The following is a 15802-nucleotide window of genomic DNA, read 5'->3' on the forward strand; positions in this document are numbered from 1 at the left end:
GGGCAGGCTTTCCCTCCTTTTGTCTTGTTCTTCCCTGGAGAGGGCACAATCCTGGGTGCTGGGGGACGCAGGGTGGTTTGCGGGTACACGAGTGTAGAAGTAGGGAAGGACCAGCAGCTGGTGGAATGAGCTCCGCCCACCCGCGGTGGCGCGCGACTCTCTTGCAGCGGAGGGCGCGGCAGGAGGGGGCGTGACCGCGATGGGAGGGAGGGCGTGGTCACTGAGCCCCGAGGGGGCGTCCTCCGGGTGGGGCGGTCCATGGCCGCCCCCGCGGGCTCCGGTGCGTCAGGGCGCGTCAGGCGGGGCGGGGCGGGGCTGAGCGCGGGCGGCGGCGGCGCGCCGAGGCCTCCTCCTCCTTCCCCTACTCCCTCTCCTCCGCCTCCCGCACTCCAGCAGTCGCCGCCGGCCGGACGGTCGTAGCTCCCGCCGCCTCCGCTTCTCTCCTAACGCCGATCCCGCGCCCGCGCGTCCTTGCCCGGCATGTCGGCGGCCGTGGCGTGCGTGGATTACTTCGCTGCCGACGTCCTCATGGCCATATCCTCTGGAGCTGTAGTGCATCGCGGGCGACCCGGCCCCGAGGGCGCGGGCCCCACTGCCGCCCTGGATGTGCGCGCAACGCGCCGTGAGGCCACGCCGCCGGGGACCCCTGGGGCTCCGCCACCGCCAGCCACTGCTCCGGGGCCGGGAGGTTCCAGCGCTGCGCCCCACCTGCTGGCCGCCAGCATCCTGGCCGATCTGCGAGGCGGGCCCGGAGTCTCCACAGCAGGCAGCACCGCGGGGGGCACCTCTCCGGTCTCCTCTTCCTCGGCCGCTTCGTCACCGTCTTCGGGTCGCGCCCCCGGTGCTGCCAAGAGCCACCGCTGTCCCTTCCCAGGCTGCGCCAAAGCCTATTACAAATCTTCGCACCTTAAGTCACACCTGCGGACACACACAGGTAAGCCACTAGTTTTTAACCTCCGTGGGGTGTAGGGGCGCGTTGGAGATGTCTCGGGGGTCCCCTTCCCCCACCTTACTGGGAACCCCGAAACTGCGTGGCGCGTGGGGGGCGGGGAGGGGGGCGCGCCCGGGCCTCAGCCGCCCCGCCGTCCGGGAAGGCGGGGACATGGTGGGTGGGGCGCGCGCGGGGGGCGTGGCGGCCACGCGGTCGGGCGGCGCGCGGAGGGCGGCCCTGGTGGCCTAAGCGCTTGGGACTTCAGGCTGTTCGGGATCCACCCCGGCACGGCGGGTCCACCACGCGCTATCGTGTTCCCCCGGCTTCCCACCCCTTCAGCTCTGCTTCGTGTTCCTGTCCTGTTTCTGTGCGCTCATGGACTCTTGGCGCTTGGTGGTCAGAACATCCGGTTTCGTTGTTCTTCCTCTGCCCTATCCCCAGCCTCAGTTTCCTTATCTGTGAAGAGGGTGGGAGGATCCAGGTCACCGCCTCCGGCGTAGTCGCGCGGATTCCCTACGGAGGGCGGCGAAGTCTCTGGCGTAGTGCCAGGGATGGTGGTGGTGAGGGGGTGGTTGTCCCGCATATTTCTCTTTCCATTCTGTGTACTTAAACGTGTTGGAGGGAGACCACGACCTGAACTTGGAGGAAGGTGCTTGAACCTTCAATCCAATGGGATTGAAATCCGCACTTCCCCAACCCCCCGTGTTTGAGCACTCCACACATCTGTGTTGAATCTGCACAAAGTCCAAGGTGGGCAGCGAGACTTAGCCACACCAGGGTTCCTGGGAAGTCCAGTCCCTCGGGATTGGCTAGGGGAAACCTTTTGCTTCTTGTCCTGATTGCTCCAAGGGTTTATCCATTTTAGCCGGGAATGTGCATTGGGATTTGAAAATCCACCTCTTTAGCGGTGGTGTAATCAACAGCTTTGCAGCTTCCCTGAAATAGGACGACCTGCCTCTGTCACCCCCTTAACTTACCTGCTTTTGGTCTGCCATCTCCTGTCTATATAAAAGATACAGGCTGTCTCACTCTTGCTGTGGGCAACAGGGCACTCAAAGAGGGCTTCGTCCTGGTCACACTGGGAAAGCGTTTAGGACAGCCTCCATAGTTGTGTGGGTGGCCCCAGACATATTCAGGGCAGGTAAGTGGGTGGAGGTGCAGTCTTTGGAGACTTCTGAGCCAGAGGGTGGCATGGATGGTGCCATCTCTTGTCTCCCTCAGTTACTGTCTTAGGGCCTGAGGTCTAGGGGCTGCTCTGTGTTGGTGCCCAGATGGACAAAGCTTGGAGTAGGCAGCTCTGCATTCTCTGTTGTAACACATTTATCGCTATACAACATTTGAGGGGTCACAGAGATAGTATTGTCGATTTCTGTTATTTTTGTGACACTTGAGAAAGCTCTGCCACAAATTAGAGCCCAGGGTGTCCTGGCTCACAGTTTGCCAGTACTGTAACGGGAGCCTACTAAGCCAGGTTGCATTGTCCACCCATACCTTCCAACCCTGTATTCTACCAGTTCTCAGAACTTGACTTCTAAGGGTCTGTGAAAGAGGAATCCAGCATATTCCCCTCTCTCTGGGACATCAAGAGATAATTCTGTTGTCTTTCTGTCTGTGACTGCAAACCACCCCTAAACTGTGAGGGAGGGGTGACCTGGCATGCCAGAGAATCTGAGGCCCAAGGTGAAGTGAAGGTTCTAGGGTTGATTACAGGCAGTTCTTTTTAGTGGGGAGAGTGTGACACCCTTCAGTAAATCCTGTGTCACAATCTACCACCACCACCATGGGAGACTGGGTACCATGTCCCTATCTCCCCTCATAATAACCATTTGTGGGGCCAGGAGAGTCACATTGAGTCCAGGCACCTTAATGTTATTTTCAGGGTGTCTGCAGATCTCATAGACAAGTACTGTTATATAGTGAATTTAAATGATTTTTTTTTTCTTTAATAAAACCCTGTCTATCTCTGTTCAACTCTGCCTGCCCTGGAACTCTGTAGACCAGGCTGGCCTTGAACTTAGAGGGTCAGTGGGACTCATCTCTAGTGCAGGCCTGGGATAGATCTGGTACCCTGCAGAGCCATGCCTTGGGGCTGTGCATTGGGAGAGAGCGCTGTCTCTACCCACCACCCACTCATGCCCATCTATGGATCCATTTAGTTTTCTGAGGCGTAGATAGAGCAGGGTAAAGGGCCACCTTGCGGCCCTATTATGTCCATTCCATTGTACTTGGGAGTGTAGAGACCTAGGGGGTTACAGGACATCCCCATCCAAGGGCCTACAGGCAGGCAGTAGGCAGAGCTTAGCATCCCTGAGTGCTATCATTACCCCAGCCCCTGCTTGGGGTGGGGAAGTACTTTAGAGGCTGTGGGAGATGTTGACGCCGTTACCATGGATACTGGAAGAGAACCAGCCTTGAGGCGGGGGTGGGAGGAGAGGCTGGCTGCTGGTTCTGCTATCCAAGCCCCCTCCATCTCTGGCATTCTTTCTTCCTGGGCCTTTGGGGTGGAGTGGGATCTTTGATCTGGTCCTTGTAGATGGAACCCAGGGACCTGGGAGTAGCCTGACTGTTCATTCCACCCTTGTGGGACCAGGTTGTTCTCAATAAGGTGTCCTGGGTGCTGTAGGGTGTCCTCTACCCACTCCCATGCCATGGGCTCCCCTTAATTGGGGTAGCCACAATTAAGGTAGGGTAGTCCTAGTTGTACAGTATCAGTATCTCCTAGAGGGTCACCTCTAGTTATATTATCTGAAAATCTTGTTTACTTAGGTCTGAGAAATGTTAGGTTCTGGGCCTGGGTCATGAGGGTAGTGACTGCCAAGCCTGATGCATCTCAGAGTACTGCATGGAAGGAGAGCACTCATTGCTGCTGACCTACACACTCCTACATACACACAATAATGTAAAAAATTATACATGTGAAGAAATGGTAGTGTATGTAGTTACCAGGACTCCAGAGTCCCTGTTCCCACTAAATATGAAGTTGGAAGGTGGGGAAGGACAGATTTGCTTAGGCCTGTGTAGCAGGGCGGGGCTGGGAACTGTGGCTGCAGAAGGAACAGCAGGCTGGTCCTAGGGCTGGGATTTTGAGGGCTGGGGGGTGTGGGTGTCTCACAGGCAGGCTTAGGTTTATTGGGAAATCTCTTTATAGAGGAGGATTATGGTGGGAGAGATGAGGGGTGGGTAGGTGCAGAGAAGCCAGGCCACACCAAGCTTTTCTTTTTCCTTCCTTCCTTCCTTTCTTCCTTCCTTCCTTCTTTCTTAGACAGGGTTTCTCTGTGGCTTTGGAGGCTGTCCTGGAACTGGCTCTACAGACCAGGCTGGCCTCGAACTCACAGAGATCCGCCTGCCTCTGCCTCCCAAGCGGTGGGATTAAAGGTGTGTGCCACCACAGCTGGCTCACCCCAAGCTTTTTCTAAAGCTTTTTCTGAAGCTATTTCCAGGAGAAACAGGTGGAGAACTAAGGCCTGGGATGGGAAGGAGCCTGGTCACCTGTAGGCAGAGGGGCAAGATTTCTCAGTGAAATTTGCTCTGTAGAAAAGGGGGGAAGGTCAGGCCCTGTGGGGTTCAGGTGGCCTTTGAGGATTGATACCCTACTCAACTCCTCCTTCCAGGGCATAAGTGCTAGGGCTGGCTGCATTGCTGGGTTGATAACTACACCCCCACCCAGGCTTCTGATAAAGTGTCCCAGATGGGGTGGGAGTTGGCAAATGATACCAGCCAGAGGCCTGGCTGCCCTTTGGAGGGGTGGGTGGTGTCTGTCCTGGGGAGTTTCATGGGGTGCTGTCCTTACCTCAGTCTCCTGAGAGGTGGGACATAGCCAGACAGTCTGATTTTCTGGGGAGGAGAGGGGGTATAAAAGGCCTTGCTGCCTCTCTTTAACTGGAAAACTTTTTTTGTTTTTTTTTCCTCTTTTTTTTTTTTTCTTTCCTCCAGACAGGGTTTCTCTGTTCTGGAACTAGCTGTGTAGATCAGGTTGGCCTCGAACTCACAGAGATCCTCCTGCCTCTGCCTCCCGAGAGTGCTGGGATTAAAGGCATGTATCACCACTGCCTGGTTTAATGTTTTTGTTTGTTTGCTTTAAATTTACTGTGTGCTTGTGTGTATGGGTATGTGTGTGCCACAGTGCACATGTGGGTGTCAGAGGTCCTCTCCTACTGCATGGGCCCTAGGAATTAAACTCAGGTTAGGGTTAAGGTCTGCCTGGTGGCAAGAGGCATGGCATTAGCCCACTGCCCCTCGTTTCTGTAAATGGGCAGGTAATAGTTCTCTTGGGAGGTGTCAGATTCTTGAGCCCAGTGAGCCAGCCTTGCCAGTCCTGGTTCGTGCGCCTTCATCCAGGCCTGTAGGCTCTCCTACAGGTAAATTAGGCACCCACTGCATGCCAGACTCAGGCTGTGAAATTTTAGGAACCAAGCTGGGAGCTCGGCTCACAGCTGGGCATTTAGAGGGACAAACATAGTGGGAGACCGGCAGAGTCAGGGAGCCCTCCCCAGGAGTAACCACCAGCAGGGAAGGAAGGGGTAGCAGGGTGGAGGTCGGGCAAGCCCTATACAGTTCAGGCTGAGGTCAGACTCAGGCAGGGTGAGGCCTGCTCTCATGGAAACCACCTTCAGGCCCCCCTCTGCTGGCCATTCCTCTCCTGGAGCAAGTTTACAGGATGTCACAGACTCCATGTTTTAGAGGCTGCAAAGCACATAAGGCTCTGGAGTTGTCCCCAGCTCACCCCAGCCCCGCCTGAGTCAGAGGGTCAAGTCCACAGCCACGCCCACAGGGCCCTTCCTGCGTGATCCCCACCTACCTAATCCTCCTGCCTGCAATCAGGTAGCCTGGAGCTGTAGGGGACCTCCCCCAGGTTAACTCCATCTCCCAGCCTCCTAGGTAGATTGTGATACAGCCAGGCCAGGTATTTGGCAGGTGTGTGTGTGTGTGTGGGGGGTTGGGTTATTGGCTGAGTACCGCCACCGGTGTGGTGTGCACACGTGTGCTCCCCAACCCCCAAGCGTGGGGCGGGGACTGGTAGGCTCCCTGCTCAGAAAGGCAACCCTGGCCTGAGCTTCTGTCTCTCCCGTGGCAGGAGCTAGGACCATGTAAGCAAGGCTGGTTGGGGTTGCCAATGTCCCCGGCTTGCCACTGTCGAGCTACGAGCTACGTGCAGCAGCTGCGTCCCCAGCGGGCTGGCTCTGGCACCGCTCGCATCCATTGCAACCTGCTCCTGGCTAAGTGGAACTAGGGGGCAAGAGGCGGGAACCAGCCCAACCGGGAGGCCCTGAAAGGGGAAATAAGCTGATTACATGCTAAGGGGTGTCCCCTTTTCTTTCATCCCCTCCCCCATCTTCTCTGTCCGCAAAATGGCGACAGGATTACATGTCCCCCTTGGATGGACATAGACATAATTCTGTCACCTGGGGTCTGTTTCAAATCTAGGAATCTTACCTTATAACCAAGCACCTCTCCCCTTCAGATTGAACCCCTTGGGTGCTGGGATGGGAGAGGAATCCTGGGGCTGTTTTGGGGCACTTGGCCCCCTGACAGACATCATTGGGAATGAATATTTTGAATCATTTAGGGGACACTTTGGAAACGATGAGGGCTGCTGGCTGCCATCTAGAAACACTAATTCCTTCTCCCTTTACTGCCTGCCTAGGGTCGCAGCTTCCTGTGGTCTCAGGTTGCCTGGGTGTCATGCAAAATTGGCACATGGGCACCCCAGAAGTAGTTTCCTGGCCTCTACACCCCCATGGTGGAGGGCACTTGGGTGTGGTTTGCAGGGGGCCGGATGGAGAAGGTTTACTTCTGCTGCTTCCTGGGCGTTGTTGGCTGTGCCCCGCCTAGCCTGGGACCCACCCACGTCCCCTCCCTTTCTCAGTCTTTCTCTCCTGGGATCCCATGAGCTGCTTACAGCAAAGACAGCACCGGGTCTCCCGGCTTCAGCCTTGCCTAGTATCTGTTCCCCTTTCTGGTCGCCTCTACACTTCCTTCCCTCACTTACATGAATCCTGTCTGGAGGGCCCCTTGCCTATTTTCTGAGCTCCTGTTCCCCAGTGGATCAACCTGGAACCACACCAGCTGACTTCTCAGAGGTTAGGACTCCTGCCTCCTCCTGACTCTGAACAAGCAGAATTTTACAGGTTCACACTCTGTGCACACACTCCAACCCTTAGGCATCAGAATTCCAGGCTTTTGGGTACCCGAAGCACACGACCCTGTCTCTTCTCCAGAACTAGAGCCTAAGGCCAGCCAGACCAAGTCCAAGACAATGGGGTCTATTACTAGCAATTTCCCACCAGCCTGGTCCTGCAGCCTCGTCACTGGCTTCTTCTTGGTCATTGGATCCCCCCCCCCAAAGATGCTAATCACACATACGGAGAAGTCTGGTTGTCTGGTGGGTCCTAGGCTGGTTGGAGGCCACCAGGATGGTAGGAGTGGTCTGTGGAGGAAGTTGCCTAGTAGTGGCTTGCAAAGTAGGCAACTCCTGTGCCTGACTGGCTCTGCACCCCTGACCACGCCCCGGACACAAGTGGCCGAATTTAAGCTTAAGTTTGGGATTACATCGTGACCTTTCCTACCTCTGCTGGGCCTGATTCAAAACTTCAGGGTATAGGGGAGGGCCTGTCTGATATCCATGTGTCCAAGAACCTGGAAAATGCCTCCTTTCAGTGCCCCATGGTTATTTAGAAGAAAGGGACTGAGACATAGGAGGACCTTTTCTTAGGGTGTGCAGAAATGGACATGGTTAGCCTCAGACATGGTGGCCCACTCCTGTAGCCTCAACATTTGGGAGGTTGAGATAAGACTGCTTTTAGGTAGTTCTAGACTTTCTTGGACTCCTGCCATCACAGACCTGTGAGGACTGGCTGGGCATGCAGCTCAGTGGGCAGAGTGTTCTAGTATGCAGAGGCCATGGTTTCTGTCCTTGGCACTACATAAGCTAGATTCAGTGGTCCATGCCTTTCATTCTAGTGTAGGAGATGGAAGCAAGATAATCAGGCCATCTTCAGCTAAGTTGCTAGATACACTGTGTTAATTAGGGCAGCTCCTATAGGTGGGTGGCAGCCTTGGGATTTAAGGAAACCCCTCCCTGCCTTGCCTTTGCCCACTCATCACTCTTGTCTTTTGTTCAGGTGAACGGCCCTTTGCCTGTGACTGGCCTGGCTGTGACAAGAAATTTGCCCGTTCTGATGAGCTGGCCCGCCATCACCGGACGCATACAGGCGAGAAGCGGTTTCCCTGTCCCCTGTGTACCAAGCGCTTCACCCGCAGTGACCACCTGACCAAGCATGCCCGACGCCACCCTGGCTTCCGTCCGGAACTACTGCGACGACCTGGTGCCAGGAGCGCCTCACCCAGCGACTCCCTGCCTTGCAGCCTGGCTGGCAGTCCTGCACCGAGCCCTGTCCCTAGCCCAGCTCCTGCCGGCTTGTAGAGCCCTGGTCCCTTCACCCTGAGGGTGTCCTGCTTGCTAAGCCTCGGCAGGGATTTCCATTAAGAGACACATCTGCCCTCTGGAGAGCAGGTGTCCTGGAGTCCCAGCCTGCATCAAGGAGGCATCAGGGGGACTGAGAATGGACTTGGGTCTCTGGGGGGCCTGGGAGGTGGCCTCAGTTTCTGTCTGTAAATAGCCATGATTAACTGTCCCATCCCCTCTGCAGGGACACTCCCAAGTGGGTGTTGGCAGGTCCTCCATGTCCCCTTCTGCCACCTTCTGCCTTCCCTCCTGGGTGGCATTGGGCATGAAGCCTAGCCACAGTCCCACTCCTTAATCTTCAGCCCCCTAGTCACTCCTCCAGGTTGGGACACAGGTACACAGAGCCATAGGTGATTGGGGCTTCCTGTGGGCCCCGACCTGTCCCCACCCCACTGAAAGCCATTGGCGGAAGTTCAGGGAAATGGGGGGTGCAGCCTGGCTGACCCCCCAACATGGGTACTCAAATCTCAGGTGTTCACAGGCTCTGCCCTCAATAAGGGCCACCCCACAGCCCCGACCCTGGGAATACAGGAGACGCTGCAGTTTTCCAGAAGAGAACTGAGGGCTAGGGGGCACAGGCAGGGTGTGTGGAGGGCCCCTCACAGAGCATCACCACTCACTTTGGGGTGCGGTGTTGGGCAGGTGGGAAACATTATTTATTGTCCTCTCTGACTGTTGGTTGGCATGGGGGCCTGCTCCCCATGTGGGTGTGTATAAGTGAGAGACGGTGGGTCTCTGATGCCTTGGGCTCTGCCTCCCCACTCCCACTGGATTAGGGTCCCTGAGTTTGGCCTTTGGGGCATTGCGTCTCAGACAATCTTCTATAGGACCTGTGTGGCCATCAGCCTAGGGATGCAGGGTTCTGCCCTGCCTTCATGTCCTCCACACTCCTGGGTGTCTGTAGAGGTGGTCTTGGACTCTAGGACTAGAAGTAGGGGCTCAGCTCCTGGGCCTTCTGGGATGGCTTGGTTTTGTTTTTTGGTTTTTTTTTTTTTTTGGATGGAATAGACTATTTTTTCAGGCTCCAGTTCCTTGTTTCAGGGGGCCCCCTTGTGTGGCCGCTGTCCTCAGGGGTATGAGTGTTGGAGGGTAGGATGGGGAGCTCTCTCCCGAGTCTATCTTGGGGTCCTCTTGCTGTGACTTGGAGTACCCTCACTAGAAAGGCAACTAGGGATCCCCCTTAAGAATTTGGGGGCCCAGAGGAAGTTGAGCTGCCCCATATTTGCTGTAGGAGGTTTCTGGCATCCCCATTTGTTCCAGAATCTTCCATCATCCAATGAGGGAAGCTTTGGGTGCCACCACCTTTACCTGAGCCTACCTGGAGGGAGGCCTCCCTTTTGGAGCTGGGCTCAGAGGGTTCTAGGCCAGCAACCCTCCCAGGTACTTCCATCTGCCCCCTTCTCTTTGGCCACAGAAATGAGATGCCTTAGTCGGTGGGGTGAGGATTTAGGCCCCATTATTTTGTGTCTTCTGGATGTATCATGCTTCATCCAGGCTCCTGCTGGTCCCTTGCCCTTCCTGCAAGCAGGGGAAAGATCTGTGGTCTTAGGACTTTGGGAGGAAACTTCATAAGCAAGCAGAGCTTTCTTGGTATCCTTACCCTCACCCTAACTTCAGGTTCTGGTTGGTCACTGGAACTTGTGTCTAACCATTGAGGGATAGTGTCTGCAGCACAGGTAGGACAGGAGTTCTAAGGGATTTGTTCTTTTTTGGGGGGCCACCCCTCCTCCATTCCACCTGGCCTCTCACCCTTGTATTTAATTAAAGAAGCCTCACCCCTCCTTTTTTTTTAAACCTGCCCTGGTGTCTGTCTGATTAGTTCCCATGTCTCATCCCCCACTGGTATGGTCCCCAAAGTTCTCAACTACATCCTGGGAAAACCGAGGCATCTGCTGTTAATACTCAGGGGTCTGGCCTAGGACCCTCTGAAGCCCTGGAAGGGGGCTGTCTGCAGCAGCCTGTGCACAACACGAAGTCACCCACGCCTGGTGCAGCTGCACACCCGCCACCCTGTTACCCAGCAACCAGAGCTTGGTGACAGGGCTCCTTGGGGGCGTCTGCCACCCGCCCCCTTCCGGAGTCAGCAGTGGGGGGTGGGGACAGACCCCTAGAGCTGAACATAGTAGAGGAACTCAGTAAGTTCTTGCCCAAAAGGTGCCTCAGGACCTCGCCAACCACACTGCCCTTGCTAATATCGTCCCATTATGGACAAGTTAAATACATTGCATACTCTCTTTGAATTAGGAAGGGGTGGTTCAGGGAAATGTGTGCCAGTGGGGGTTCAAGAAGCCGATGAGAGCTTAAATTCCTGTTCAAGATCCCTGGGTCTGCAGAGCTCTGGGGTGGGGCAGGATGGAGCTGCTCCATTGCACCTGCTGTGTCAGGAGAGGTGCTGTGCCCCACCTAGTGGCCAAGGCTAATACTGTCCCAGGGGATCCACCTTCCAACCTGTAAGGGGGTACTTGCTCCTGCAGAGCTTGGGTGGAGCAAACCCACAGCTTAAATGCTATTAATCATTTCCTACTGAATACCACCACTCACAAGCAGCCATGAATCCTTTGGCTTCTCCAGTTCCCTCATGGCTTTCTGGCCTGCTCTGGGGTTCTGGATGCTTTAGCAGTGCACACTCCCGATGATTTTAAGCTTCCTCCCAGAACCAGAAAACTAAACAAAACCCACTATGGCTCCTTGAATCTCCTCCATCAACTCTTTAGATGCCTCCAACTCATCACCCCTCCCCTGCCATACTGAACCCTTGCCCTGTCACAGTGTTCACCCCATGTTTCTTGTACCACTCCGCAGTTTGAGTGGTGAGAGCCCTCAGCACCAACACTAGCACCACAAATACCTATCAAAACTCCTTGCCTCTTTTAAACTGTTTCAATGGTGCTGGGGATGGAATCCAGGGCTTTGTATATATTAGATAAGGGATCTCCCTCTCAGTCATGCCCCTAGCCCTTCACTGGGGATTCTAGGCCAGCACCAACTACACCCCAACCACAAGTGCTTTGTTTCACATATTCCAGAACATTTTTCCTTTTCCAGATGGGGTTTCTCTGTGTAGCTTTAGAGCCTGTCCTGGCACTCACTCTTAGACCAGGCTGGTCTCCATCTCCACAGAGATCCAGATGCCTCTGCCTCCCAAGTGCTGGGATGACCACCACAGGACCAAGAACATTCTTTTATGCCAAAATAAGCCCTTGCCCCATGAACTGTCATCTCTCCTCCACAGCCACCATGAATTAACCCTGCATTGCAAGTTCTGGATTTTCTGTGGAGCCCCACACTCCATAGACTAAAACTTTAGCTTCATGTTTTCCAAGTTCCTCTAGACCAGTGGTCCTCAGGCTGTGGGCCCTGCCCCCTAAAGCCGTATTTACATTACAATTCATAATAGCAAAATTAGCTAGGCATGGTGGCCTAGCTACTCCCAGTACTCAGAAGACAGAGACCACAATAAACAAAACAGCAAAATTACTATTAGAGAGTAGCAACAAAAATTATTTTATGGTTGGGGATCACCACAGCATGAGGACTTGTATTAAAGGGTGGTTAGCATGGGGTTGGAGCACTGGCTGCTCTTCCAGAGGTCCTGAGTTCAATTCCTGGCAACCACAAGGCAGCTCATGACCATCTGTAATGAAATCTGATGCCCTCTTCTGGCATGCAGGCATACATTCAGGCAGAGTACTCATACCTAAAAAGATAAATGAAAGAATTTAAAAATAGAATAAAGGGCGGTGGCATGTGTCACAGCCTTTCTTTTGTTCAGGACTGAACAAGACACTAGTATGTGGGTGGACTATGCTGTGTTCATCCATACATGTATGTGTGTTCAAAATTTGGCTCCTGTGATTAATGCTGATGAGAACACTAATATTTAAGTTCTTGGGTAGAAGTGTGTTTGTGTTTTTCTCTGGTCAGCAAATAAGGATCTACTGGCAGGGCTTCATGGTACATTCTCCATATAGAGCCCTTGCTGAGGCTCCACCCTGGAGTCAGGTGAAGCTCCACCTAGAATCCCCCAGTGAGGGATTGGGGGCATGGTTAGGGTGGAGCCCTGCCTAGAATCCCCCAGTGAGGGGTGGGGTGGGCATAACTGAGTGGTGAGTGCAAGCCTGGCCTGCACAATTCCCTGGATTCCAATCTCTTCCCTGAAAAACAAGAAAAGAAAAAACTCATTCTGGGGCTGCTGTGTTTTCTCCTCTGCCTGCTCTTTTCACAATCAAAATGTGACTAAAGTGGGCAAGGCATACACAGGGTTCCTAGCAGCTCTAGGGAGTTCATAGGTTCAAAACTACTTCAGTACTAAGAATGTTCAGACCAGCCGATATTGAAAAAAAAAAAGTTATGCATAATTACCCACAGGTCTGTCATCTTGTCCACTCAGGAGGCCAGGCAGGATGGCTGTGAGTTCAAGGCCAGGTGGAAGAAAAATGTCCTGGTCAGTCACTCAGTACTTACTGTAGTTGGACAACTGTGCCAAATGTGGAAATAATTCATTCTTCTGTAGTCACTGGTTCAATGAACAGATGGATGCAGTGGGTTGTCATACTAGGTACCTGGGGACACCAGGCCTTGGTCTTGATCTCTAGTCTGGTGGGGGTTGGAGATGGCAAGATGTCTGGGAAGGTGCTGAGGAGTAGAGTCCCAAGAGATAAATATTGTCAGACAGGGAGACACAGCTGAGAGCTTTACCTGCCAGGGACATTACGCTTCCCCATTTTTCTCCCGCCTTGGCTGAGACACAATCTCCCCAATGTCACAGGCTGTCTTTGTCTGGGGACTTTGTTAGAAAAGACCATACCTGGAACAGCTTTCTTGCTGACCCCAGCACCCTGCTGCCAAGCTTAATGTACTTCTATACAGTGACCTGACCATGGGGATCACCTCCAGCTCCTGCTCCTAAAGCATGTGGCATACAGACAACCTTTGGATCTGAAATCATTCCTGGTTCTCTGCCCTCTTATTGCTCCATTTACTTGTTTACAATTGTTGTATAAATACACTTAAATCTCATTCCCATCAATGGCCTGGCACACATTCACAGGGCCAGGGTGTGCTATGGTCCCCAGCCTCTTACCCTCCCACAGGGAAGTCTGCATCTGACACTAATGCTGATGCCAACCCCCAGGCCCTGGCGCCCACTATGCTACTTTCTGTCTTAGTGGCCATGATGACTGCTAGGAGTTGAATTCTGTGGTATATGTCTGAGTGTGCCTCATGTCATTTAAAAAAAAAAAAAATCTGGATGGTTGGTGGTGATGCATGCCTTTAATCCCAGTGCTGTATTTATTTATCTTTTTCTTTTCCTGAGACAGGGTTTCTCTACGTAGCCCTGGCTGTCCTTGAACTCACAGAGATCTGCCTGCCTCTGTCTCCTGAGTGCTGGGATTAAAGGCATGTGCCACAACCAGCCAGTTATTTATTTTTTTAAATACCAGTTCCCAGCCAGACATTGGTAGTGTACATATTTAGTCTGGGACAGGCTCCAAAGCTACACAGAGAAACCCTATCTCAAAAAACCAAACCAAAAACAAAAAACAATTTCTAGGTAACCCAGGCTGGCCTGGAATTCTCTAGGCAACTGAGAATGATCTTGAATGGATCCACAAGCCTCTACCTCCACTGTTCTGAGATTAGAGGTGTGTACCACCTGAATTCCCTTTTTAAGGCTGTGTAATATTCCACTGTGTGCATGGACCACTGCATGTGTGTCTGTCATGCATCAGTACTGATCTAGGTTACTTCTATCTGTGAGGTGTTTTAAATGATGGTATGTGTCATGAATGTTGAAATAGCCTTTCAAAATCACATGTGTGGGCTCCTGCCTGTAATCCCAGGACCCTCGAAGCTGAGGCAGTTGGATTTTATGGAATTTGAAATGAGCCTGGAGCACAGAAGGAAATAAATAAATAAAAATAAAAACCAAATTAATTGATTAAAAATGGCAGGCAGCCATGGTGGCTTAGGCTTGTAGTCTCAGCATTTAGGAAAATTGCCACAGGTTCAAGATCAGTCAGGTATTGTCCACGCATACACACACACACACACACACAAAACTAACAAAACTACGGAGTCTAGGGATGTAGATCAGTTGCTATAGTGCTTACCTCAGGTGGCCTTGGGTTTGATCACCAGAACAGTATGATGGGGCAAGTCCATGGATACTCTGTGCTACATGAGACCTTACCTTAATCAAAAGCAAAACAGAAAAAGGGCTGGAGAGATGGCTCGATATGTAACGCAGTTTGCTAAACCTGAGTTTTAATCCCCAGCTCCCGCTTAAAGCCGAGTGTTTCTCTGTGCAAGCAATCCTAGCCCTGTAGGCAGAGGGAAGCAGGCAGACACAGGAAGCTTGCTGGCCTGATAGCATAGCTGAAGTACTTTGGTCAGAAGCCTATCTTGCCTATCTCAAAAGAAAAGAAAAAACAAACAAACAAAAAGTGGAAACTATACTCTCCTCCAGTCTCTGCATATGGGTGCACAGTCCTGCATCCCTGGAGCAACCCCCACACAACAAAAATGAAACAAAACAAAAAAGCAATCAAAAAAGTTTTCAGAGTGTGGCTCAGTGGTAGAGCGCTAGTTTAGTGTATCCAGGCACTCGAAAAGTAAGAGAAGTCGCGTTGATACAACTTGCTGTTAGGTTGAGCGTCAAGAGAGACACGCATGGGTCTCTCAATACTAAGACCCTGCCCTGGCTAGAGAGTTGGGAGTTGGCTCTGTGGTGTTGCTGTTCTTTTTCCTTTTCTTTTCCAAAGATTTGTTTACTTATGTAACTGTAGTCTCCATGCCAGATGAGGGAACCAAATTTCATTATAGTTCATTGTCAGCCACCTCAGGACCTCTAAGAAAACCAAGCAATACTCTTAACCTCTGAGCCATCTCTCCAGGCCTCAAATCGGTTCTTTCTGAAGATTTGGGTTCTAGTCTCAGTACTCACATGTCGTTCACAACCATCTATAAGAGCAATTCCAGGAGGTCTGACACTGTCTTCTGCCTTCAGGTAGTATCAGGCACACTCATGTTTGCACATACACACATAAAAACACAAAGTAAATCCTGGAAAAACAAAATATGGTTGGTCCGTAACACTTTCCTTGTCCTCCGGGGACGCACCGAGGGATTATGTAGCGAAGTGTAAATAAACATGGTCCGGGCCCAATGAATATAGTCGGGACCGAGTGGCATTTTCAGTCAGGCGCGCTCTGGACAGCCCAGGATCCTCAGGGCATTGAGGCTCAAGGTAACGAGGCTGTATCCGCGGAAGACAAGTGCCGAAAGTTTTTTCTGAGACCAGGAATAGATAATTATGCTTTCAGTAGAGCTTCTCTTGTTGTAGATCTTGGATCCTGCGTTTGCCACAATTCTGCAGGAGCCGACATTGTAAGCAGGCGCATTTT

At 52.7% G+C, this 15802-nt stretch overlaps 1 protein-coding gene and 1 long non-coding RNA gene across 2 annotated transcripts; one reads left to right on the plus strand and one right to left on the minus strand.

Moving 5' to 3' along the window:
* Positions 1–189: 189 nt before the first annotated feature.
* Klf16 (KLF transcription factor 16) lies at positions 190–10194 on the plus strand. Its single transcript, XM_051177363.1, has 2 exons — positions 190–934; positions 8053–10194. Exons 1-2 carry the CDS (start codon positions 481–483, stop codon positions 8352–8354), a joined length of 756 nt encoding a protein of 251 aa, XP_051033320.1. The 5' UTR covers positions 190–480; the 3' UTR covers positions 8355–10194.
* Positions 10195–11881: 1687 nt separating this feature from the next.
* Positions 11882–15576, minus strand: LOC127216614 (uncharacterized). Its single transcript, XR_007834038.1, has 4 exons — positions 15343–15576; positions 14510–14589; positions 12861–13031; positions 11882–12093 (listed from the first exon to the last, which is right to left on the minus strand). It is a non-coding gene; the product is annotated as an uncharacterized LOC127216614 (long non-coding RNA).
* Between the last annotated feature and the right edge of the window lie 226 nt (positions 15577–15802).

This window comes from Phodopus roborovskii, unplaced genomic scaffold, assembly GCF_943737965.1.
Source record: "Phodopus roborovskii unplaced genomic scaffold, PHOROB, whole genome shotgun sequence".
Classification (NCBI taxonomy): domain Eukaryota; kingdom Metazoa; phylum Chordata; class Mammalia; order Rodentia; family Cricetidae; genus Phodopus; species Phodopus roborovskii.

What these genes read in the sequence shown, in the direction of transcription:
- Klf16 (XM_051177363.1), top strand. Translation starts at nt 481, where the DNA reads ATGTCGGCGGCCGTGGCGTGCGTGGATTACTTCGCTGCCGACGTCCTC. An exon ending in ACACCTGCGGACACACACAG is followed by an intron (nt 935 to 8,052) that starts GTAAGCCACTAG and finishes TCTTTTGTTCAG; the next exon opens with GTGAACGGCCCTTTGCCTGT.